Genomic DNA, 26,353 nt, shown 5'->3' on the forward strand with positions numbered 1-26,353 from the left:
ATAAAGTAACCCGTCCCTACCCAAAGAAAGGAACATTTTAGGATATAAACTTACTGCACTACCTTAAAAGCAAAGATGATGAGACCAGCCACGAATGCCAATTGAAAAAAAAAATAATAAAGTTTCTTCTATTTCTTGAGACTGTACTCTTGTCTTATTCCAATTAGAGTTAGAAACTCTCTGGAATGATCTGCTGAGTTGTTTATACAAACTCTGCTATGATATTCTTCAAATCATCTCCAAGAATTTAAATGAAATGTAAAGTTATAGCCAATGCAATCATTCTTTTAACATCAATTCCTATTTATGACAGTATTTTAACCCATGTAAAGAACTATACAAAAAATAAGGCTTTGGTAGCAAAGATGAATTGCTTCCTTTTAGGAGTTTTAGAATTCCAGCACAGTTATTCAGGACTTGCCTTTTAATCTCATAAAATCTCTGGGTATTCTTTTCTCCGCAAACCAACTCCCCACCACCATTTCCCTGTGTTTGTCACCAACACCACCATACCTCCTGGTCATTTAGTTTAAAAACTTAAAAGCATCTACCATTCATCCCTCCCTTTATTTCCACAACTTTCTCCCTCTGTGTTCTCACTGCTATCACTTTTTAATAATCTGACTCAACCTCATTATTGAGATAATACAATAGCTCTAAACTTGTCTCCCTGTCTCCAGCAGTAATAAAGGCATTTTGAAAAATGAACGCTTTTCATAACTAAAAGGCATGGTACAATTCACTTGTCTTGGTAACCTAAAAGTCCCAGACGTTCAAAAATAGAAGAATGGGGTGGGATGTGGCTTTGAGCAGGCAAAACAGATGTCAGGAAGTCCTGTCTTTAAAGTTCATGTGCTCTACCTAGGATATTCACTAAAAATCGTACTCTGGGCATATTTATTCTTCTTTTACTAGCAGTTTCTAGTAACAACTGAAAATTTTATTTATATAAAACACGACATTTTATAATGGTACCAAATAAATTATTTTATATATATAATAAATATATTATTATTTTGAAGCCAAATTTTCTCCAGATACAGATACTTACAAAAGACCAGCTACATATTTTTAGTGTCAGAAGGTACTAAGTGGCTCACTGCACGCAACCACCCAAACCCAGGGGGAAAATAAAGACTAATGAAGATCCCTACTTACATTAGAAAATTTTGAAAAAGAACAAAGAGTATCAGTATCAGGGCAGGTTTCAGATGGGGGCAGGATAATGCTGTACTGTCCTGTCACTCAATGGCCTCCAGGTTCACTCATTCTAGCCTACTTTGAGAGAAGACATTTACCTGTGGATCAGGTATAGTCTATGCCACCGCCTCAATGAACACCATTTTGTGCTTTGATAGAAAGAGAAGTAGGGACTTCCCTGGAGGTCCAGCGGTTGAGACTCCCCACTCCCAACGCAGGGGGCCTGGGTTCCATCCCTGGTCAGGGAGCTGGATCGTGCATGCCGCAACTAAGGATCCCGCACACCACAATGAAGATCCCGAGTGCCAAAACTAAGATCCAGTGCAGCCAAATAAATATTAAAAAAAAAGAAAGAAAGAAAGAGAAGTAAAATAACAAGTAAAAGTAAGACTTGTCACATAGCATTCTACCCAGATCAACACAGCGAGCTCCAAAGACTTAAAAGGCACACAGAAACAAACTATAGAAATGCAAGGGGCATTAAAACTGGTTTGGGTAAAAAGAAATGGTGGTTTTTATGTCCCTGGGTTGCTAATATTTCCACTGGTGGTATATTTCAGTTTAAAAAGCAAAGAGTTATTATGCACTTACTTTACAATATACAAATGTAAACCTGGAGGGTCAGAAGTAAATAGAGACCTCAGGTGTAGGCCATCAGGACCTTCCTTCCACCAGCATAAAATTAAAATCCACTCACACCTGATCATCTTGGTTCAGAAAACTGTCCCTGCTGGGTTCCCGCTGGTGCAGTAGGAAAAGGCATTAGACTGTGCGTTACAAAGCCAAGATTTCATTGTCCTGCAGCTTCCTTATTTGTCTTTTCTACCCCCCACTTTAGCAGGAGGCTATAAAAGTTACCTGGAATATGTACTTTTCAACTTCTCACATGGACTTTTCTTCTCCCCAGGCTTCCCCATACATCAGACTCCCAAACTGATCCCATGGGGAGAGAGGGGAACCTCTGCAATCCCTGAGATGTTGGAGACGGAGTCCACAAGAAAGCCCACGGCTCCCGCATGACCTAAAGAATAAGGCTAGGCGCTCAACTAGGCAACCCCAAATCCTTAAATACGTTCAAAGGCAAATGGCTCCTAAGAATATGGGAGAGGGGCCACCAAGGGTATACACAAGCTGTTACTGAAGATTTCAAGATGGCTGCACTTCTCTCATTCAACATCTCACTGAAAGCAAAGAGTTCATTTTGTCAGTGCTTTTCTTATATACTAACAAACAAAGCCTTTAACGTAAAATCTAGGAGTCGGAACATGCCCTAACGTTCATTTTTCAGACAAGGACACACACGTCCTGAGAAGTGACATGAATCGCTCAAGACCAGAACCCTGGCTGAGACTTAATCCTGCCTCTGCCATACAGCATCATCATTACAACAGGTCTCCAGGTCAATACATATCATTTTATCAAAACAAAGTCATCATTCCTTCCATACAAGTCATTATAAGCCGTTCACCTTCATTTCTGTGAGAAGGGGGGAAAAAAGGCAAGTGATATAAAATGCTTCTAATGAATCATTTTTATAATGATCTGATAGTAAAAGATGTTACAGTTAACTATTTCTATCAGTCCAGTCTAATAATCAGGTACTATTTAAAACAAGAGAACTCTAGAAAATTAGCTATCAATAAATGAATACTAAAAACTATGGGTGTAATTTTAGAATTAATGTTCTCACACACGCTGAATGGGGACAACATGCACAGAGGCACACAGCACGCAGATCCCACTGCAAACGAACACTACTCTGAACATTTTAAAAAGTCAACGACAGCCCGGTGATGAAATAAAGGGGAAAAACGCACACACCACAATCTAACAGTGGATAAAAATGCAGGTCGTATGGGAAGAGACAACAATAGTACCTGGAAACTTTTTTTTTTTGAATAGAATGCATTATGAAGAAAAGTGGTTGAGAAAGCTTAGTCACTTTTTTGTGGCTTAAAGCTTTTTTCCCCTCTTTTATTCCAGGCTTAAACAAAGTTCAGTGGGGCATCAAACCGCCTGTTTTAAATTACAGTCTGTATTTTAAAATAGAATGCATGCACGGCATGTTCCTGAAGCTAGGGGGTGGGAGTGTTATTCACGGAAAATTGAAGGCTTGTTGAGTCAATAATCTTCTTTCACACAGTAACAATTTTCAGCTAAAATTTCTTGACCCAAACAAAGGAAAACGAGACCATTCAGTTATTTTACAATTTACCAAAGGCAAAGAAAAAAGATGAGAAAGAGAGAGACACCTCTAAAATTTTACATTGTGAAGGAAAAATAGAAAGTTTTGCTCTCAGGTAAGAACCTTCTCTACATGTATTTATTTCCTCTCCTAAACTGACAGTTAATATTCAAAATAGTTCCTTCCCGTTCAAAAGAAAAATAAAAGCAATTAACCAGTCCACAAATGCTACTCTGAGCTCCTGTTGGTTATGTATCTCTTGTTACATGCTACAGATATGTGCCTTCAGTTACATACAAAGTGGAAATCTGCAAACTAAAATTTACTTCCCAGCTAACGTGGATAATGTAAAGTAAAATGCATTCAACTCAACGTCTTACAGTGGCCATGCCTGTATAATCTGGAGGAAGCCCGCTACCCCTTCTAGATGCCAGTGAACAGGAGAAGCACCAGGAAGAAAAGGAGGCGGCTTTCTGGCTCAACATGCCAAGAACTGCCATCTGTGGAAACTGAAACGGCAGGTTAAAATATGAAAAGGTACCTCTTGAACATCACTCGTTTTTTCGTTCTAGCATAAAAAATTAAAATTAAAACTCGAAGGAGCTACGCTGCTGCTAACTGTCCTACTGGAGCCCCCATGCCCACACGTGAGAATCCCTCACACACACGGCTCTTTGTGGTTTGTACTAAAGCCCAACACTGCTGCTCACCCCCTTGTGCTCAGAGACGGCCCTCTGGTAAAAGAGGCTTATGTCCAGGTATGGTTCTGCGGCTATTTGCATTCAGACCTGACAGTTACGTGCACCCCAGTCTGTGAGGCCACAGAGGAGGCTCCATGGCCTCTCACAGGTCATCTGAAGAGCCGAAAGGTTGGTCAAAACCTTCCAGTCTCCCATTTGTTACAGCAAAATTTGTATGCTGACTTTCCTATTAGCCAGGAATATCTGCATTTATCATCGCTTACTTAATGAGCCTCATTTATCAACTACAGATCATAGTTATCCTTCTATTATCAAAACCAATATCCTGAAAATCAGTTATGTTTCAGCCTCTCTTCATCTCCAATTTTGTCTAGTGTCTATTTTTTACAGTACTCCTTCATTATTTTTTTTTTGGAATTGACAGTCCCATAAAATGGGTTAAAATTCATTTCCCCCATATTTTAAATGGAAAGCTTCAGGATATTATGTACAAAGGTCTACAGGAGGTGCTTAGTTCAAATGTGTTTTTAAAAATTCAATGAATTTCTGAAAATAATGCATCACCACTAAGCAAATACCTCAGCTATAATGAATTAAGAATTATCCACCTATTTCAAGAGGACTGAAAGATCTCAAATTAGAAACACTTTGCACACAAACATTCGAGTTATTTAAAAACAAACTATAGTTCTTTTTAAATATTAATTTATTCAAGATTTCCATATATTTAGCCTGCTGTAACCTGGAAGAAATCCAAACTGGTAAGGTTTTATTGAACATCCATTTACAGAACAAATATTTCAGTGGAAGATGGTTTTGAAAGAGACAGAAACATACCTTCCCACTTCCTACGACTTCTTACCTTGCTCAAGGTTCGAGTATTTCCCCTATATTTCAAAATATCACAAAAATACTCTGGGGGATAAAATTACAGAATATCACATCTTAAAGAAATAATCCATGTGGGAAAATAAACATCTGTCAGAGTCACTATCACTTTCCCTAAATTAGGACTTTCAAGTAAGGTCTTTTCATATTTCTCTCAAACTGAATCCAAAAAGAACTGTCGTCTCCATATAGGATAGACCAGAGACTAAAATTACATTTGCAAATTATGGTAAATCCTAGGTAAGAAACGGAATGTTGTACGCTCCATTTAACACTTCTCCAAGATATCAAAATGTGTCTGTACCTTCAGTTTCAAAGTTATGCAAATGGTTAACTGCGTCTGCAGATGCTCTCGCTGACAAGACACACCCTTCAGAGAACCTCCTGCTCCATTCACCAGGTGCCCACTTTTTAAGACTTCCATGACTTCAAGACTCAACATACCCTGACAACATTTAGGAAACACTGATTAACAGACAGCTGATGTCTTCAGCAGCACACGGGGATTATCACTGCTTGAACACTGAGAGAAGAGGGACAACAGTTTAAATTTCTCTTTTTACTAACTTAGAATTTTTTAAATGTTCAAAACGATTTGAGAACGATCTCTCAACAGAAGACAGTTACACTCTTAACCTTTTCATGACAACCACTTAATTCAAGCTCAAGATAAAAATTGAAAAAAGTTTGGAAAAAGTTCATTCAGCAGCCAAACATCTAATTCTTACCTGGTAGATTTTAACTTTTGCAAAAACCTGACAACGAACAGGTTAAGATCGTCTTAACAATTTGTATTCTTAGATGGATTGAGAACTTGGTAAAGGCAAAACCCAGTCAAAAACTGCTCCGCCTAGCTTTTCCAATAGTTGCTAATTGTTCATAGGAACTCTATTATCAAATCCACACACTTAAAATGTCCCTATTAACATATCATCTTTCATACATGCTTCCAAAGTACATGACCATTTACCCCTAACCCAACATGCGTCATTAAAGATTTATAAAACAAACACACACACAGAAGTATTCTTTTTCAATAAAGGGAAATCATTGCATGCTCTGTTGCTAATACCTAACTCCCAAAGAATATTCTTGGTAATAACAGTTTTTCAACCATTCTCTTTCAGGCTTCCAATATCCTGTTTAACACCCTCTATTTCAAAGAACAACCAGCATATACCACCTCCTTCCTTTCACAAAGGGGAAAAAGAATACGTTTTATCTAAACCTCAATACTTCCTTCTAATTGCAAGCTCAACCAAAGTGCCATAAGCACTGTTCCACAGGACATTTAGGGTTTTTACTAAACTTGGACAGATCAAACCCTTTTCATGTCAACCTTTTTAAATGCTTCCTATTTAAGAAAGAAAGGGTCAGAAAGAGGTTTTCAATGACCTGATGGGCCTTCGCAAAGGCCTTTAGAATATGACTGATCATACTCTGTATCTCAGGTAAACAGAATAACGGATCTGCTATCTGAAATACAAACCGGTGGCAGGTCTCTCTGAAGAAAAAAACAAATAAGTTATTTCTAAACTGAGGAGTATCAGCAACTCTTCAGATCCCTGGAGGAGAAAGCACGATTTGCTTAGAACAAGGAAGTTACGGTAAATCCTAGGAAAGAAACGGAATGTTGTACGCTCCATTTAACACTTCTCCAAGTTATCAAAGTGTGCCTGTACCTTCAGTTTCAAAGTTATGCAAATGGTAAACTGTGTCTGCAGATGCTTTAGAATAATAGTATAAACATGTATTTACTGTATTCACTGAAATCATGATTACTGTTTGTCAATTTATTCACTTTTACAATTAAAAATATACATTATGGTGTTCCAGCGCATAAGACTCTGTGCTCCCAATACAGGGGGCCCAGGTTCGACCCCTGGTTGCGAAACTAGATCCCGCACGCATGCCACAACTATGAGCATGCATGTCGCAACTAAAAGATCCCGCATGCCACAGCGAAGAGCCTGCGTGCCACAACTAAGACCCAGCGCAGCCTAAATAAATAAATAAATATTTTTCTTAAAAAATATACATTACTAAGAAAAGAATGTTTCACACTACTTTTAGATTAATTATACAAAAGTGCCCACTTTTTCTTCTCTTGAAGGTTAAGGTTACCAAAGTAAAACTCAAATGTCATTTTATAATAAAAGAAAATAGTTTTAAGAATAAAACCACCCTGCCAATACAGATACCACATTCATATAATCCTTTAGTATCAGTAGCATATGGAGAACATAGGCTCTCCTGATGTCAATTCAATACCTTGGAAAAGATCCTGTAAGCAATTAAAAGAAAATTCTGCAACTAGGGGAAGAATGTACTGAAAAATTCTTACATATATTCTATTAGGAAAATACTTACTGAATAAAACATAATAAATACTGTGAAAAGATTCTAGTCTGTTGAGGGTGAGAGGGAGAGGCAAGACAATTATAAAAGTAACTGCAATAAAAGGATGACTAGTAAATGCCATAAGAGATGAAAAAGTTAAAAAAGGACTCAACAAAAAATGTATTAAATCACAGTTTGGGGGTCAGAGTGTAAATTGAGATATACTCAATGTTTATAAAATAAAGGAGTTGATAAGCTATAGCATTTGTTTAGACCTTCCACTGTATATTTTACTTAATGATGGCTTCACTTCGTATCAATATTAGAGGTAGAAAAAAACTATAGAATGTGCTCAGATTTTAAGTGATAATATTCCAAGGAGACAGAGTCAGTTCTTCAAGCTAATTTTTATGTCACATGCTATATGTTAAAATTTGTTAGTAATGGTAACACCAGTGATATGTAAGCTAATGAACCTTAACAGGGAGAAGGCTATATGATTAAGAGGTATAGAAAGCAGTAGACATTATTAAGGAAGATTTGTTCGGAGCTTAGGTCTGAGTGCATTAAGTGAAAAGCAAATATTACTGGTCACGGCACCAAGACAACAAGACGACAAATATTAAGTTATCAGTCATTGGCTTCGTGTGGATGAGCTGAAGAACTCGGTCAGATGGAAAACACAACTGCATTAGCGACTGAAGATCACCAAGAACTTAATGAAATGCAAATACAGACAAATACCAATTTAAACAATGGTGAGAGGACAACTTGCTGAGAGAAGCAAATTCTAGATCTAGCGTAAGAAAATGCCTTGATTTCTTGTAATGGAAAGTTAACTGTATAACAAAAACACACTACAGAAAATACCCCACATGCAGAAAAACATTACAAACTCTATCAATCTAACTCAACTTAAGCAAAAATTTAAGAAACAACTACTTAAGAAGCTTCCTTCTTATAGTCACATACATAATGGATAAAGATTTGATTATACATTAGAATCACTTTTACCACATATTTTTAAACATACAGATAAGACCCACAGTTTCCTTGGTTCAAAATTACAAAACGAGAGATTACAAATATGATGGATGGCCTTTAACCTTAAGTAAAAAGACAAAATTTGCATCACTAACACTTGAAAAGGAAAAAACACAGCAGAAATCTACAAAAGACCTAATAAATTCAGACGTGATAACAAATACAGTTTAATGGTACTTATAGAATCAATTTATCCAAGTTAAGAGTAAAAATACATATTAGAGCCATATAGAATACCAACAAATCTCTCCCCAAAACTGTAATTACCTTTGTTTTATATAACATATTGATGCAGTGTCTATATCAATAAAAATATATTTCTAAATTCTATATAGAAAAACTTTCTACACAAACAAAACCTGTTGAAAGGAAAGTGGAACACCAAAATTCATTTAAATAAAGCCAATTTTCATCTTAACAGATTGGGGGCAGGAGGTTTAGTTAGGTACAACCAACCAATCTACAATTTGTCCTTTATTCAGTAACTGATGCTTCTATGTACTCAGCATAAAACCTGGAAACTTTCCTCTCTAAAAAAAGATTATTGAAATGTTACTGAGTATATGGGTATGGTATGCGCCAAATGTCATGTATAACATTCTTTACAAATGCCGGTTCTCAAATGTTTAGAAGTAACATAATAAATCTCACTTAATGTACACATGTTTGAAATTCAAATTCAAATCAAAATTAAAATCAGCATGCTATTTATCTGTGAGTTACAAAAACAAAAAGAAACCACCAATTAGGGCGTTTCTTTTTTTAATAGCTTCGTAAGAAAATTTATATTATGAACAATCTTAAATCCCCTAGGGAAGGAAGGAAGATAAACATTAAAGAATAAAGTTAGCCATTATATGTATACAAATAGAACCATCCAAAAGACTTAAACTGTTGAAGAATATATTGGTTCACTTCCTAAAATACTCTGAGCTCCTTTTCCAGTAATCAACTTTGTACCATCCCAAAGCAGAACTCTTCAGTTTTCTGGGACTACCACACTTCATTCTCCCCCAGTTATGCTGTACAGTTAGCTGAAAGTCAACCACTGATTCCAAAGCAGAGCAATGAAAAGAAGCATAGCCTAGTAGGTGACACAGAAGTTCAAATGGACATGAAGAAAGCAGTACGCTGCAAACTATTCTTATAGCTACGTAGAAAATCGGTATCAATCTTTAACAAATTCTCCAACCTGTAAAACAGTACACATCACCAGCCAACGACAAACCTAAAAAGTTGGGCTTATCTAAAACACTAAAAATCCTGTGGTAAAAAAGTAGAATTCACTGTCAACCACTGCTCACCTTCCCATGAGTCAATTTAAATTTCCTAAAACCACAAGCCAATTTCCAAATGTTCAGCAAATGTTGCATTTATCAACAGCATTCACGTGCACTTGCGGATGCAGGTGTGCGCGCACGCACGCACACACACACACGCACACACACACACACACACACACACACACCCCATGCTCACCAAGCTCTGAATTATCTGCTGAATAAAAAAGCTTACAGCTTAGAACACAAGAGTCCATTACCTTTTTCATTCCTTCAAAAACCAAATAACTAGATAATAAATATTCCAATGTGACTAAAAAACGACCACAGTAAATTTTACCCACTTCCCTCCATGGAAATAAAAGCTGTAAAAATTAGGGTTTCAAATACATGTGCATCAGATTCAAAGATATTACACATCCTGTAGCCATCACTTACCTTCTACTCTACGGCTACATATAACTTAAAAAGGGGTATGGTATGTGCCAAATGTCACGTATAACATTCTTTACAAATGCTGGCTCTCAAATGTTTAGAAGGAACATAATAAATCTTACTTAATGTAAACATGTTTAAGATTCAAATTAAAATCACGGCTAGTCTGAGTTCCTGTCTTAAATATGACTTCTTAATAGAGATTAAGCAATAACAATGTCTTCACATCAAAATATTTTAACAAGAAAATATATATAAAAATTTGTTTGCACAAATATATTCTTTGAATTTTTAAGGAATATCTCATTTAAATGAGGTTGCCCATGGGGGGATAAAAAAAAGAAAATTAAGCACAGGTGAACTACTTAAGGGCATTAACATGTAACCTATAATTTAGCTACTACTCTAGTCAATATATACCCAATAATTTGCTAATGGAAATACTTATAAGCTGTATTTTCCAATTTTAAACTAAAATACTTTCTTATGGGTGAAAAAAGATTGTGTGACTTCTCGTTACATGAAGTCCCAGAAGAAATTCAAACTACCACTGGATGCTTTATCTCATTCTTTGCCAAATGGGAATTTCCTTTACATATAACTCCTATATAGATACCTCTGTTCTGAATCACTACCAGAAAGCAACAGGCTATGCAAAGCACAACTGTACAAAAGAAACACCTTTCTGCCACAAAACCTATCAGCCAAATATAAGCTTCCAACTGGACTTAGAGATACCTACAACACTGGACTCGGAGACACCTACAAATGAAATAGACTTATTCAGAACTACACAGCTCCTTTGAGAAGGAAACTGTAAAATAAAAATTAATAAATCACAAATATACCTGAAATCCATAAGCTTCTCCCCCAAGTCTCAATATAAAGTAGAATAAACAAAAACCAATGCTCTTTTTAGAAATCTGTAACTCACTGAATTTTCAAATCAGTACATTAATAGTCTTACTGGTAAACTTGATGGTCTTTCTTGTTGTATTAAGTTCAAGTCTTCATGGTTGGGTTTTCCAGGAGCCAGAGGAGGTTGAGACCTAGTTCCATAGCCTTCCTGAGACATATCCTAAACAAACACAAATATAAAGATATATCTCAGTGAGTTACAAGCTTCTTTGGTAATCAAGATGAAGCAAAGGCTTATCACAAAGTATCAACTCATCTTACATTTAAGCAGACATCTATGTTATAATTATCATTTCTGTAACACTTTCTCAAAAGCAAAAATAAAATACAAAAAGGCAGTGAATCATCAAGAGCAAAAATACATATAATTAACAATTAAATTTATTACGCAACCTAAAGACCATATTTGAGTTCTGCGGGAAGGTGACAGTCAGTAATAGAAGGGAAAGAAAGCCAGCTATAACCAAACTCTCTTAAACCATAGCAAACCAAAAGCTCATGTTATTGTTTAATTCTGATTTTGGTTGAACCGTCTTTAATATTACCTTGAAAATGTGAAATAATTAATGAAAACTTTATTATCAACTGACTTTTAATATGCCCTCTCAGCAACCCACAAAACAACACAGTTATTAAGCTGACAGTATCCTGGGGTTTCTACAAAACCAGTAAACACTCACGTATAGAATTTCATGTTCACGTGGCACAGTTACCAAAGAACCACAATAAAGAATAAAACGGCAGTGGGGAAAAAAACACACTAAAAAAACCTACTGAAGTAGAGAAACTTATCAGTAACATGGCCTTTCTGGCATCCTGTTGAACACTTTTCCAGGAGGAATTCTGCACGGTTTCAGTATTATGCTGAAATAGAAACCAAATACCACACCAAACTTACTGTATGTCAGATCTCTAGCTGTTTAACTATGCATGCTCAGTTACTAAACATTCTACCCCCATTTACACCCGAAGTCAAACAGCAGGACAGAGTGTAAAATGCTTATTATAGCATGTCTTAATTGGCACTGAAAGTTGAAGAACCAGTTTCTGATTGGGAAGAAAAAAAAAGAATGGAAAATATCACTTAAAAATAAAATTCTCTCCTTCTTCCCTGTCAGTTTAAGTATGTGTTAGAATTAAAGAAACACAATATACAAGTTCTACTTCCCCTGTTAAATTCTCAAAATATTACTTTAAAAATTAATGTTAATGAGTTGAAACCCTATAAAAAGCTTCTGCTGCCCCACCCCTTTCTCATACAGTATACACTTAAAATGACACAGCTTCTTAAGCCAAGAAACTTTGGACCAATAGCTGGTACTGAAAGTACACAAGCTGTACAAACTAGACTTAACTAGCCAAGTGTTGGTGCAACCTGCCTTTAAACAGGCTCTGAAGCAAAGAGCATGCCAACAATCCAGCATTTCCCAAGCAACTCTTCTTCCTTTTATATAAACCCCCCAAACGACCAAGCAAGATATCTAACCTCTAACAGCAGTGCAGAATGCCCAGTCAGTACTATACTTTAGTAAGAGAATTACACTCAGTTGTCCAGGTTTCTACCTGATAACATTTAGTGAGGTCTCCGAGCACAGGCAGCCCAAGGATATTTAAAAGGGCAGCTCCTCAGTCTGGCTGCTGGCAGAGGTTAACAATTAGACTGGTGGGGGGGGGGGGGGGGGCAGCAAAATCTCTCTCTCTCTCTCTCTCTCTCTCACACACACACACACACACACACACACACACACACACACACACTACTTGCTCTGGATCCCAGACTTTCACTTGTCACACAGACTTCCAGTTGCATGTCCTGCAAGTTCCTTTAGATTAACAGCGAGGACTTCAAAATCAAGCCAGGAACAAGGCCTCCGTTCAGGGACCTTCACCCTGTTACAAAAAAACCCCCACGAAGGAGCAGAACAGCCATGCAATGGGCAAACAAACTAGCAGATCCCCACCTGTGCCTCAAACACACACATGTGCACACAAGGTTTACGGGCAGTGCTTAGACACTTGTTTTAGTAAACTGTTAAGAAACAGGAACAGGCTCCTATGCCCTATGCTTACAAGCCTTTTACATTTCCTTTTGTTTTCTCTTTGTGGCTAAATGAACTGATTTTTAAACGAGCTGAAAAAGACCGTTACAACTACAGTAAATACACATTTTAATGTGGATACTGTCCCCTCTAAAATAAGCAACACTGAACGAACAGACTATGAAAGCCATCAGGAAATTTTACTACGACTTTACATTTCATTTTTTAAGGCTTAAAATTTTTAAATAATTAGATTCCACCAAAATCTCAAACACTATTCTTAACCACAAGAGGCTTTCCGTTATTAAATACAGCTGGAAATAAAACCAAAACAAAATTTAGTGAGAATCACTGAAAATGGAACTTGTTCTGCTTCAATTTATGTTTGAACATAAGGATTAATTTAACTGAGAGAACATCCAGCAAAGGTACCAGGTTTTAACCTAAAACAACCATCATCTACATATAACTTACACTGGGACGATAAAGGCTACATTTGGCAGCTGTAATAAAGATATAAAAGTTATATATCATAACAAACCTGAGGTTTTTCCCCTTCAGAGCTATACTTATTTTCTGGTAGATACTTATTTTCATCTCAGGAAAAGTAAGTAGGAATAAGTAATTTAACAGACAAGAAGAGGCCAATGTCTATTAGAAAATAAGAAATACGTTCAACACCATATTTTATAAACAACAACTAAGCACAGCCTTCATGTTTAACACATCACTGCAGTCTCTGATATTCAAAAGTTTGCACACTAGTTCACACACACAGATTGTCACTGTGACAAATACCCAGGTGTGACTATTTAAGAGAGCATCACACTGTGATAATGCTACAACGTAAAGGAGCCACACAAGGGAAGTGTGGTTTATCCTTTCAGAGTCCTTTATCAGTATTATTTTTCTTCATCTCACTCACAAGCTTTTCACCACTGACTGATTCTGGTTTTAACCATCTTTATGCTATAGATCAAAGGTAAAACAGAGACTGACTCACAAAACAAAAAAAGTGTGAAAAGAGCTTGAGATAGGGGCATGTACACATTTGTTTCAGAAGTTTTCACTTAGATGTTACTTTTAACAAATGCCTAGGGACTTCCCTGGTGGCACAGTGGTTAAGAATCCGCCTGCCAATGCAGGGTACACCGGTTTGATCCCTGGTCCGGGAAGATCGCACATGCCGCGGAGCAACTAAGTCCGCGTGCCACAGCTACTGAGTCCGTGAGCCACATGTACTGAGCCTGCGCTCTAGAGCCTGCAAGTCACAACTACTGAGCCCACGAGCCACAACTACTGAGCCCGTGTGCCACAACTACTGAAGCCCGCGTGCCTAGAGCCCGTGCTCCGCAACAAGAGAAGCCACCGCAATGAGAAGCCCGCACACCACAACAAAGAGTAGCCCCCACTCGCGGCAACTAGAGAAAGCCTGCACACAGCAACGAAGACCCAACGCAGCCAAAAATAAATATAAATAAATAAACTTATTTTTTAAAATGTCTAAACATTTACTGAACACCTTGTATGGACCAGTCCCTTCACTGGGTGCTTAACATCTTACGGTGTAAAGGATGACCAGGAAGGAAACACTAGTTATACTGTGCTATTGTGAGGAAGGATAAGATCAAAACTATGTCCTGGCTCTAGTGTAGAGGCCAAGAGCAGGAGTACTTCTGTTTTCTTTTATAATGAAATGAATTAAGTACTAATGGCAACATGGGACTATGAAGAAAATGTAGAATAAAATGTCAAGGACAGGGCTTCCCTGGTGGCACAGTGGTTAAGACTCCGCCTGCCAATGCAGGGGACATGGGTTCGAGCCCTGGTCCAGGAAGATGCCACATGTGGCAGAACAAGTAAGCCCGTGCGCCACAACTACTGAGCCTGCACTCTAGAGCCCGTGCTCCGCAACAAGAGAAGCCACCGCAATGAGAAGCCCGCGCACCACAACAAAGAGTAGCCCCCGCTCGCCTCAACTAGAGAAAGCCCACGCGCAGCAACAAAGACCCAACGCAGCCAAAATAAATAAACAAGTGAGTAAGTAACATCAAGGACACATAAAATATTTGAGGGGCTTCCCTGGTGGCACAGTGGTTTGAGAGTCCGCCTGCCGATGCAGGGGACGCGGGTTCGTGCCCGGGTCCGGGAAGATCCCACATGCCGCGGAGCGGCTGGGCCCGTGAGCCATGGCCGCTGAGCCTGCGCGTCCGGAGCCTGTGCTCCGCAACGGGAGAGGCCACAGCAGTGAGAGGCCCGCTTACCGCAAAAAGAAAAAAAAAAATTGAAAAGGAAAAATATTCCCATGGTATGAGTTCAAAAGATACAAAGAGATAAACAATGAAAAGAAAGACTGTCTCCTACTTCCCAGGATCCCCTCCACAAAGCTTACTGCTAATAGGTTATTTATCTTTCCACAATCATTCAATGCACAACCAAGTATAAATGTGAATTTAAATCCTTTTTCCTTTAAAAACAACTGGAGCGTATTTGCTATACACAATTTATTCTGTGGTCCCTTAACAATACATTATCTATCCCCTTCTATACCTGCACCTAAACATCTACGTTATTCTCTTGTTTTTTGCTATGCAGTATTGTATTAGTCAGTTCTGTGACTTATTTAACCAGTCCCCCACTGATAGACATTTAGGTTGTTCCCAGGCTCTCCCTACTTCATACAGCACTATAATAGACATCCTTGTGCATACATCTTCAGCTGAAATACTTCTGTAGCGTTACTCTCCACAAGGGGAACTTCTGCCAAAGGGTTGGTACGTTTAAAATTTTGATGGAGGCTGGCAAAGTGCTCTCAGCAAAAGGAGTGTCAATTAACACTCACAGTCTATCACCTGGCTAAAGATGTTTACCTTAGCATCAGGGTATGCCCAACCACAGTACAAAAGGCAGCAAACTCAGACCAGGGGAGAGGTGGGAGGACTGGTAGATAGTAACAGAAGAAAACAATTTAGACAAACAAACAGTTGTGGTACTAAGAGGTTGGGGAGGCTAAGCCAAGAAGCTAGCAAACACTGGTTGTCTTTAGAGTCCTGCAGAGAGAGCTTCAGATCTGAAACAAAGGCAACAGGGAGCCACTATGGCTTCTAGATCTGGAATGTGATGATTCTCATGTTATTTAAGAAAGGTTTTTCCAATAATCACATGAAGTACAGATGTACCAGAAAGAGAATGATGAAGGTACTTATTACTACTCCAATAATCTAAAGTGAGGTGACGAGGATCTGAGTAGCCTCATAGCATCTCACAATATCTAGGTCAGAATAATTTCTCGCTCCTTCTCTCTTCCTGCTTTGGAGACTCCTATCATCAATCCCAAACCCTAATGGGAAACAGATAGGGTCCTGGCATGTAAGACACTGTAGTGGAGAGGAGGGTGCAATCAACTCCACAGAGAAAATGCCTGCTGGCCACACAGGGCTGCCAGTCACATGAACTCATCACTCTGCCCATGAAACTTCCCGTGCTACTGACCTATTTTAGTTTGTAGATACATAAATTTAAAATATCCTTTCCAAAAAGAAAACAATATAAACCTATAAAGTATCCACTTCGAGAATGGACCAAATCACCCCCCTGCCTCCTCAGGAACGCCCTAATGGAAAGAGTACGATCTAGGACAGCTGACACTGCAGGCAGGGCTCCGTGACAGGTGCTGTGCACACTCCACCTTTATAATAACCCCAGGAGATGGTCCCTATTATCTATCACCTTGTTTTTTACCACGAGGAGACAAAATCTTAAGCAATTTGCATAGCTAGTGTCTGAGCACATTGCGAGCGTCTCTACGTGATGGACAAATCTTCATTTCCACCCTAACCGTACTCTACGGACAACTGTCAGCGCTAAGCACCATCATAAGGATTTGATGTAATTTTAACATTTTAAGGTATTATCCTAGCTTCCACCTATTCTCCTAAATTCCCTTTTCAAAAATTACGAACCTTAAGTATTTTGTATGTGGGATACTTCCAAAACATTCAAGTATAATATTATGAATTAAAAAGTATTCAAACTCCCACAAATCTGAATACAAGGCCACTCTACCTACGACTCGTTATCATCAAATAGTCGTTTAAGGTCCACAGGCTGATGGAAAACGAGATAAAGAGACCCATCTTGCCTCCTCAGATCCTCTGCTGGTTCCTCTCTTTCCCTCCAAGGACTCCACGCAGACTCCTGGATGGTGATGATTCCCGAATCTCTCTACTTCAAGTCCCATATATCTTAACTGCATTATGAAGGAGTCCCTTGTACTCAAGGAGTCCCCTGTATGTCAAGAAATGACTCTCTTAACTGTCCTCCTCAAATCTGATCCTCTTCCTTCAAGGGCCACCTGGTCAAGGGCATCACCATCCACATGGACTTCTCAGAGCCATTCCACACCCCTTACCTCTCTCACCATCCATATAGACCTGACACATGACCAGACCTAAAATCACTGTCAAGTCCACCCCCTTCATCTTCCCTGCAGCTGTCAGCTCCTTTACACTACAGCCTCTTGCCCGCCACGCCACCAGAGCAGACTTGCTAAAACACAAATGGCCATGGTGCGCTACTGCCTGGTAAGGCCTCCTCCGTGGTGCCTACAGAATGAGGCCCACAGTCCTTGCTCCGGCACAGAAAAGCTCATCAAACAACCTCCAGTTGCCACCCCAGCTTCATCTTGGCCTTCCCCCGGGCCCACTGCAAGTCCTCAGCTTCACGCACTTGACTGCTCAGAGGCTTCCACAGGGCCACCTGCCTGCACGTGCAACTCTCTCAGTCCAGGTGGGTGCCCTTCCTTCTGTGTCTGCGAAGCATCGCTGTCTTCAAGATCCTGTTAGAAATTAACTCCTCCATTCCCCCAAACAACTACCTCACAACTTCAGATGTATTCTTAAAATACAGCATTATAAATTCTTAAACTATTTGTGTGTGTATCTCCTGAACTGGACTCTTACTTCCTCTTGGGTTCCCAGCGCTGAGCACCGACAGGTACTCAAAAGCCTGGTGCATTACTGACTGAATGCCTTCCAAGAGCTTACACTTAGAATTAGACACAGCAATACAAAATAAATGTATGAGGACAAACATAAAACTGAACAAAACTTGGGCTCACGTCCAAGAATATTTATCATGTTAACAGCTACACTGCCTGGTAGCAATATGCTACAAAACACATTTTGCTGTTTGTTACTGGCAGTCTTACGGCAAAAAGATGACTATAAAAGAATGTAGTAAAAAAACAAACAAAAAAAACTGGAAATTAAGAGGCAGGGAAAAGACTATCGTGATCATCAGTGGTGTCATCAAAAACGAGAAAAATCAAGACATCCTTTACCTCCTAATGATCAGAACAGCAATGAGATATTCTTGCAGGAAAAAAAAAAAAAATCTGATAATGAGTTTGATAAAGCCTGTATATCTAACTACCAATTTGTAGGAAATTAAAAAGGGCTGAGGGGCTTCCCTGGTGGCGCAGTGGTTGAGAGTCCGCCTGCCGATGCAGGGGACACGGGTTCGTGCCCCGGTGTGGGAAGATCCCACATGCCGCGGAGCGGCTGGGCCCGTGAGCCATGGCCGCTGAGCCTGCGCGTCCGGAGCCTGTGCTCCGCAACGGGAGAGGCCACGTCAGTGAGAGGCCCGCGTAACGCATAAAAAAAAAAAAAAAAAAAAAAAAAAAAAAAGGGCTGAGGAATACATTAAACCATAGCAAATCAATCAGCAAATCTCAAACTGTGGGAACCTACTAGAAAAATGACCTAGTTTCTTCAACAAGTAAGTTGTAACAGCAAAAAGGAAAGGAGAGAGGGAGAGATGAAGAGATGAAGAAAGAGGAAAACTATAGAGATGAAAAGGTATCAACCAATTATGAGAGTGGATTTTATCTGGACCTTGACTCAAACTACCCCACAATGTAAATTAAACAGAAACATTTAATCCATTTATGAAACTACTGGAAATTTGAACACTGGATAATTGGTATGAAAAAATATTCTTTAAATGTGATAACTGTATTATGTTTGTGTTTCTCTTTTTAAGCCCTTTATTTTTTACAGCTATATACTGAAATATTGACAGATTAAATGATACAATAGCTGGGATTTACTTCAAAATAATATTGAGGGCGGGGATTGGGGGGGTGAAGGAAGAGCAAATGTACACACAACAACACTGGCCATATAATCGCTGAAGGCTGAGTGATGGGTGTGTGGGGCTCCTTATATTTTTGTCTACTTCTGTTCATTGTTTGAAAATGTCCATTTAAAGTAAAATGGAGTTAATGGTATGAAAGACGAATTCAGGAATCCAGAACTGGGACTGAGGCTGTGGTACTGACTCCGGCTTACACCTGCAAGACCACAAAACTTCTGAATTGGTCCCTTGCCTGCAATCCTCAATCTCCCAAGATAGCCCACTATGCGTTGACCATTTACTCTTTCACAGTTTCTTAACCTCCCCCCATTTTATCTTTAACATGTTTGCTGTATTATTTAATCCTAACACTTAACTGTCTTAAGAAAAAAAAAAAAAAATCGGACTTCGCTGGTGGCGCAGTGGTTAAGAATCGGCCTGCCAATGCAGGGGACACGGGTTCGAGCCCTGGTCTGGGAACTTCCTGGCGCAGGAACTAAGCTGTTGCTCCACAACTACCGAGCCTGTGCTCTGGAGCCCGCGAGCCACAACTATTGAGCCCCTATACCACAACTCCTGAAGTCCGCGTGCCTAGAGCCCATGCTCCGCGACAAGAGAAGCCACCGCAATAAGAAGACCATGCACCGCAACAAAGAGTAGCCCCCGCTCGCCGCAACTAGAGAAAGCCCACGTGCAGCAATGAAGACCCAACGCAGCCAAAAATAAATAAAATTTTAAAAAATTAATAAATAAAAATAAATCCTTAAAAGCATTAAAAAAAATCCCTCCATAATCTTAACCAAATTAACCTTCCCAGTTTCATTTTCCCCTAGATCCCCAGGTAAAACCTCCTTATATTGACTCTGACCCTTTCTGGACCTCATCCCCTGATCAAGATGCCCTCCTTGCCTAAATCTGACACTCTTACACTTACTTTGGCTCAGCCTCTTAAAGGCCCAGTGTCCAATTTCACTGACTCCGAAATGCCTTTTCCAGCCACAGATCTCGCCAGAGACCACAAACACTTGAGTCAAACCAACCCAAGCTCAAATTCCAACTTCTGGACTATTCACTAGCTGTGCAACCCTGAACAAATTTTCCTGAGTTGTTTCCTGCTCTGGAAACGATATCAGATTGAGCGGCGCTGAGAAGGCTCAGGGGACAGTGCCTCCTTCCCTCCCAGTGCCTCTGCAGCTCAGGCACATGGTACTTCAAGAACAGGGGCTGAATGGGGTTTCTTATATATCACGACTGCTACCTTTTAGGATAATGGTAAGTCACTTTAATTCTAAGTCCATATCAATACTTTCCCCTGCATCTTCCTTCACCCTTGCTCCAAAAATCTTTCACATCAGATTCAAAAAATCACAGGACCAAAGCTCATATGGGTTTTTTTTTTTACTGCTACTGGTTCCACAGGCAGACTCTAAGCTTATATTAAAGCCTTATTATCTGTAATACACTAGATATACTGCTGAGTCCACAGGCTAGATTCAGCATATTGTTAATTTTCTATTAACTGAAAGGAATAATTATTTCCATTAAAAAAGAACCATTCTAGAAAAAGAACAGGCTTATCCAAACTACTTTGTTATTTTCTTTCTGATGAGTCTCATTAATATTGATAATAGATCCCTCGCTACCACTGTAGCCTGCCATCAACAAGAATGTCACTATGACACAGGACTTACCAGTATACCTGAGGCTGCAGCTGCCCCTACGCCTGCACTAAAGAGAAACCATGAGAGGACTGGAGATTAGAGAGAGGAGCCAGCAAGAGCAGCTGCCTCTCCTACGTTAATCAAGTTAGGACCCTGGAGGCCACTACTCTGGCATTCAAGACTTAAGAAAATCCTTTATTTTATTTTGGTCTTTGCAAGAACTTCTTCCCAAACTAACAAGGGGTCCAGAGTGAGAAGGGAAGCTACATGGTTACCTGAATTTCACTTCTCCTAAAATACTAAAGAGAAATATGAAGATACTCAAGAGCTAAGGACTAAAGTAATTAAGATTTTTAATAGATTAATTAATTTTATTAAACTCACAAAGCAAATGAGCCACAGTAAATGTTCAGCTGTACTTTTTATAGGGAAAAATCGTGTATGTAATTAATAATAATAATAATACACAGAGCAAAAAGAAAACCCAGCTCTGTAACTTATCACTTAAAGAATTTCCTCATCCATAAAAACAAGGTAACAGGAACTTATCTGCGAAAGTTATATTAATGATTAAAGGGGGGACTAAGCAATGAGCACTGGGCTTGACACATTTAAATGTTCAATAAATGTCAGCTGTTGTTATTTACATTATCTAAAACCACATTTAAGAAGAAGAATCAAAATTTTCACTGAACCACTGGAACTTCCTCCTGTGACCACGATGCTGCTGACAGCAGCAGCTAACAGTTACGTAACATTTACTCTTCCCCAGGCACCCCTGAGAGTACTTCACTCACTGAATAAACGCTTATGGTCTCGACATCAACTCCACGAAATAAGTACTATTTTCAGATGAAGAAACTGAGGCACAGAGGTTGAGAAACTCGCCCAAAGTCCAAACTACAGAGTCAGAAACTCTGGGTGTACAGTTCAACAGTGTGTTTTAACAGGCCTTCCAGGAGATTCTAGTGCTCACCAAAATTGGAAAAACCCTGGGTGAACAATTGCAAAGGCCCGTAACACTGGCCTTAAGACCTGAATTTCAGCCTATCTCTGAAACAAAATGCATCTCCACTGTAAACAACAATAAAGAAGACAGTAAACCCTAGGGAACTATATTCAACCTCCTGTGATGAGCCATAATGGAAAAGAATATGAAAAAGAGCGTGTATAACTGAGTCACTGCTGCACAGCAGTAATTAACACACTGTAATCCAACTATACTTCAAAAACAATAAAATAAAATAAAACAGAGTTGGGATCAAAACCAAGTCCCACCACATTCAGGCATAACTTGCTGTAGGACCTCTGAGGGTCACTGTTAACATAATATAGGAGGTAACATCCATCTGCCATGCTAGAGTACAAGATTGGAAAGCTCTGGTTAGTGTTTCTGCTCTCCATGGCTCTCAAACTTTGGAAGGCATCAGAATTGCCCGCAGGAGTTCAAAGCAGATCCCCAGCTACTCCCCACCCCTCCCCCCAAACAGTTTTGGAGTAAGAGAACTTACTTGAGCAAACACTCCAGGTGACTGTGACGCAGACAGTCCCTTTTTTTCTTTTTAGGAAACCACAGGTGTACACATATCCAACGGCTCCGCCTTACCCTACTCCGAGCTCTATCTTTCCTTCACCTCCCAAGGCTAAATAATGCAAAGAGATATGCATCCACTCCTCTCCCCAAAGTCTAGCACTCTAAGGAAAATCAGTCAGTGGACTGGAGCTAGTTCTGCTATCCTTCCAGGTAAAAAGGTGGTCACTGCCCACACTAGCAATGCAGTTCTAAAAGTAACCCTATGTTTCAAACATCTGCAGAGAATCATCTTCTGGAATACATATACATAGAGCTTGTTACCCTAAGAACTTTTAAAAATCAAAGAAATTGATGAAGGAAGAATTTTACTGTTATATATGTAAGTTATGTTTTACTTTATTTTCTATACTTCAACAAATTGAAATGAGCATTTAAAGACAAATGAAGACAGCTGAGAGTAGCAAAAAACAATCCAGGAAAAATAAAAATTCCTCAATCTCCCTAGTGTCAGGATTTAAATATCAAACAAAGAGAATTGTATGAACAAATATAATGAGCCTCGATGATGCTTCTAACTGCATAACCTATTCTATCCTCAACTTCATCCCTCAGTCCCAATGGGGCGTCAGAGGAGAGAGAAAGTTGAAGGGGTATGAAGAGAACCACATCAGGTGTGAGTGCCAGTTCCTCGCGATATCCCCATCTACAGAGGAGGGGCTTCCTCCCCCACCTGCTCGCCGAGTCTGGGCAACTAGGATAAAGAGCTAGAGAACAAGTCCCGAGTGTACCCAAGTGTCCGGGCATCCAGTTCAATCCCATGGCTCCATCTCTACTGGAGACGGAGACGGAGATGGGGGAGAGGGGAAAGAAAAAAGTGAGGAAAAGAACTTTAAAAAGCTCACTCACTACTACAGCTACGTTAGAAACAGGGAATGGTGTGGAGCTTAAATGATTTTTAGACCAAACCCTGCTCTCGTGTTTGAGATTTTTCTTCAGCTTTTCATAAAACGTATCTTAAACAATGTAAGGTTTTCCTCTTCTATCACCACGGCAGACAGTCACAGCCAGCTGATTTGATCTTCTGCACATTTCTAAGGGAGCCTGATGCTCTGACGAGCAGCCTGTGGGACAGGTCGGAGCACAGCCTAACCCGGGGCCAGGCTGCACACGCATCCCAGGCCTGCCTGGGGCTTTCCTCTTCTCAGGAGGGAGCTTCCATCACCTTTCCAAAAGTCAATTAAGTACTGAAAATATGGTTATTGCTATATAATTCCTCACTTCCTGGCTTTGTTTTCCTTTAATTCTGGTACTTGAAAGGAAGAAAATTATTTTAAAAATATTCTGAACATGAATATGGATAGCATTATCAAATTATAGTCCAATGCAGTTAGAGTCCCAGGTACAATCCAAAACATAAAAAGAGTAACTATTGAAAGTTTTCCATCAGAGAGCCAAAAATGCTTTATTACTGGAAACAATCTGTGCAAGATGTGAGAATTTTCTCTTCCTTTTCTCCACTTTTAATAAAATAAAAGCAAAGACCCAGGCAAGCATGGTTGCATAGGACCACCCTGATTTTTATAGCAATTAAAAACAAAACATTCATAGCAAATTTTAACATTATCAAAAAGTTTTTCTTCGTTCTCCAGTAGTTTTTCCTATTTGCTTATTTAAGAAGCTTTCAGGAATAACAAGAACCAAAACAAAACACACACACGAATACACACACGGAATTGACCATTCTACATAAACTGAAACTTTTATGGCAGCAAGTTACATCTATAGTATATTCAAAATTAGTGCTACATTTTTAATGTACTGCTCTGTCTCCCATGGGACAAAAAAGTAGGAGAGAGGGGAAAAGTTGCCACTTTCTCATTCCTGTCCTCCTAACCTCTGACCCCTACTCTCCCCCCCCAGCCAAGAGCCTTGCCAAGCAGGCCCTGAGCACCACGTGAGCTCCCAGGAACGTCTCCAACCTGAGTCGAGAAGCAGTTATGCGGTTGGTTACCCAAGCGAACAAGCAGAAATCAGTCTAGGAGTGGGCCTTGCTCCGACCTGAAAGCAACTCAAAAGTTTTCTCCTCAGATGCTCACAAGCTCTTTAAACATAAAAGGAAATCCCCAGCCCTGGTTCAAAGCCTAGGACAATTGCGAGCCTGGTCAGCAAGAAGGAAAGAGAGTCAAATGCAAAGGAAACCCCAGGCTTTACTAGCAATCTCCTTTAAAACAAAGAATACCTTTATCAACTGACATCCCAAAAGTTTTTATTATCAAGTTAATTAACAGACTCCTGTGTTAATATCTAAATGCTGGGCAATTAATGGCAGCAAGCTATAAATGTCCTTGTCTTTGCTCTGACAACAAAATCTTATAAAGCAAACGATATGAGTGCTTCAGTAATGTAACACAGGCCTTCTATGCCTAATTTCCTCCCAAAGCTGCAGAATACAAGTGGCTTATAAATTAACATCCTGTTATATAAATAATAAGAAACAAAGATTAGAATAAATAATTAACAATAAAGAAATGTCTGTGCCACAATGCATCACCGTCAATACACTTAATGTAACATCTGAACTCCTTCACAGACTTCAGTGGCAAGTTATTAATTCTGAAGTATTTTACCCTCATTTCCAATGCTATCACCTTTTTTTCAAAATGATGCCCATTTTCCAAATACTTTGTTTACTGCATCTCCTTTTGAAAAATTCTGTCCACAAAGATGCCCAAATAAAGTGGTATTTTAGAAAATATAATTTAAACACTCGTTTCTACCGACGCACATGTGAGCAGACTTAGACTTCCAATTGGCTTAACTACTGAGATGATCCACTGTTACAAGTGAACTTCTGAGCTAGAACTATTTTCTGCTTTAAAAAAATTATTGAAAAATAACCTTTTACTTCATTCTTAATCACTGAGGAAAAGCAATGAAATTCACCAGTTCCAAGCATAATTAATATGTTCCTTCTAAATGACCTTGACTACTGAACCAAACTTAAGAGTCTAGTTCAGTATCATTCAGGATTGGGCATTACCTCTGTTCTCACTAACAAAGAGTTAGTCCTACCCCAAGATCATTTTTTCTCTCACCAGCAAACTCTTACTCATTCTTCAAGACCTCCTCTGGGACACTTTTACTAGTATCTAGTCATAGCTCTAAAACACACCTCTCCTACTGTACTGTCTGTCATCTGCCCATGTTGACCCTTCTATTCAGCTGGGAATTCCCTCACTTCAGATACAATGTCTTATTAATCACTGGATTCCCAGCATAGAGAACATTCCCAAGCACAAAGGGATTCAATAAACAGTTTATGTTTTGCTTTTCCTGTCTTCTGCAACTTTTCCAATAAGCCTGAGGTTAAAAAAATATATTAAAAAGATAAAAGTTGTACCTTGAGAAGTATACACATTCATAATACCCAGTATTTCTCTCAAGAATCTGAGATAATTCTATCGGCTGGAAAAAAACTATACCTAAAAAGGCAAAGTTTGAAATACTCTCACTGCTTTAAACTAGAGTTTTGTTATTGCTGTTGCGTTTTAAGACCCTGATATATCCTCTTTAAACTGAGACTTACTTGAATGGAGTTACCTCCTACAAATTTTCTCTAAGGAAAGAAAGATTTTTTTCTAGCTATGGAAACAACAGTGTAGTTTAAAGCCATGAAAACAGTGTTCTGCAAGGCTGCCGACTGTCACAGTCCTGGAAAGGAAGCTAAATCAGCACAAGACCAATGTCAAAGGAAAGGGTATTGACGGACCGTCTGGTTTCCATACCAGGCAACTCCCTTCAGGTTACTCGATTCTTGGAACACTGCCCTGGACACCTAGCAGCTGCTTCCGTTAGGAGCAGTGGGTAGAAGGTCTGGGAGAAACGTGTGCCACAGGAGAAACATGATCTCTTCTCCAGCATCTCACGAGAGTGGAACTGAAGTAGGACAGGAGTTGAGAGGCAAAAGGAAAAAGACGACGAGTCTATAGGTAC

At 39.3% G+C, this 26,353-nt stretch overlaps 1 protein-coding gene across 3 annotated transcripts in view; it reads right to left on the bottom strand.

Moving 5' to 3' along the window:
- ARID1B (AT-rich interaction domain 1B) overlaps positions 1-26,353 on the bottom strand; it is a 408,409-nt gene that overhangs the window by 243,616 nt on the left and 138,440 nt on the right. For all 3 annotated transcript variants that reach the window (XM_065889253.1, XM_065889251.1, XM_065889252.1), the window contains one exon: positions 11,041-11,151. In XM_065889253.1, coding sequence (XP_065745325.1) covers positions 11,041-11,151 — 111 coding nt within the window. The remainder of the gene's footprint in view (positions 1-11,040; positions 11,152-26,353) is intronic.

This window comes from Phocoena phocoena, chromosome 12 (genome assembly GCF_963924675.1).
Source record: "Phocoena phocoena chromosome 12, mPhoPho1.1, whole genome shotgun sequence".
NCBI classification, from domain to species: Eukaryota; Metazoa; Chordata; class Mammalia; order Artiodactyla; family Phocoenidae; genus Phocoena; species Phocoena phocoena.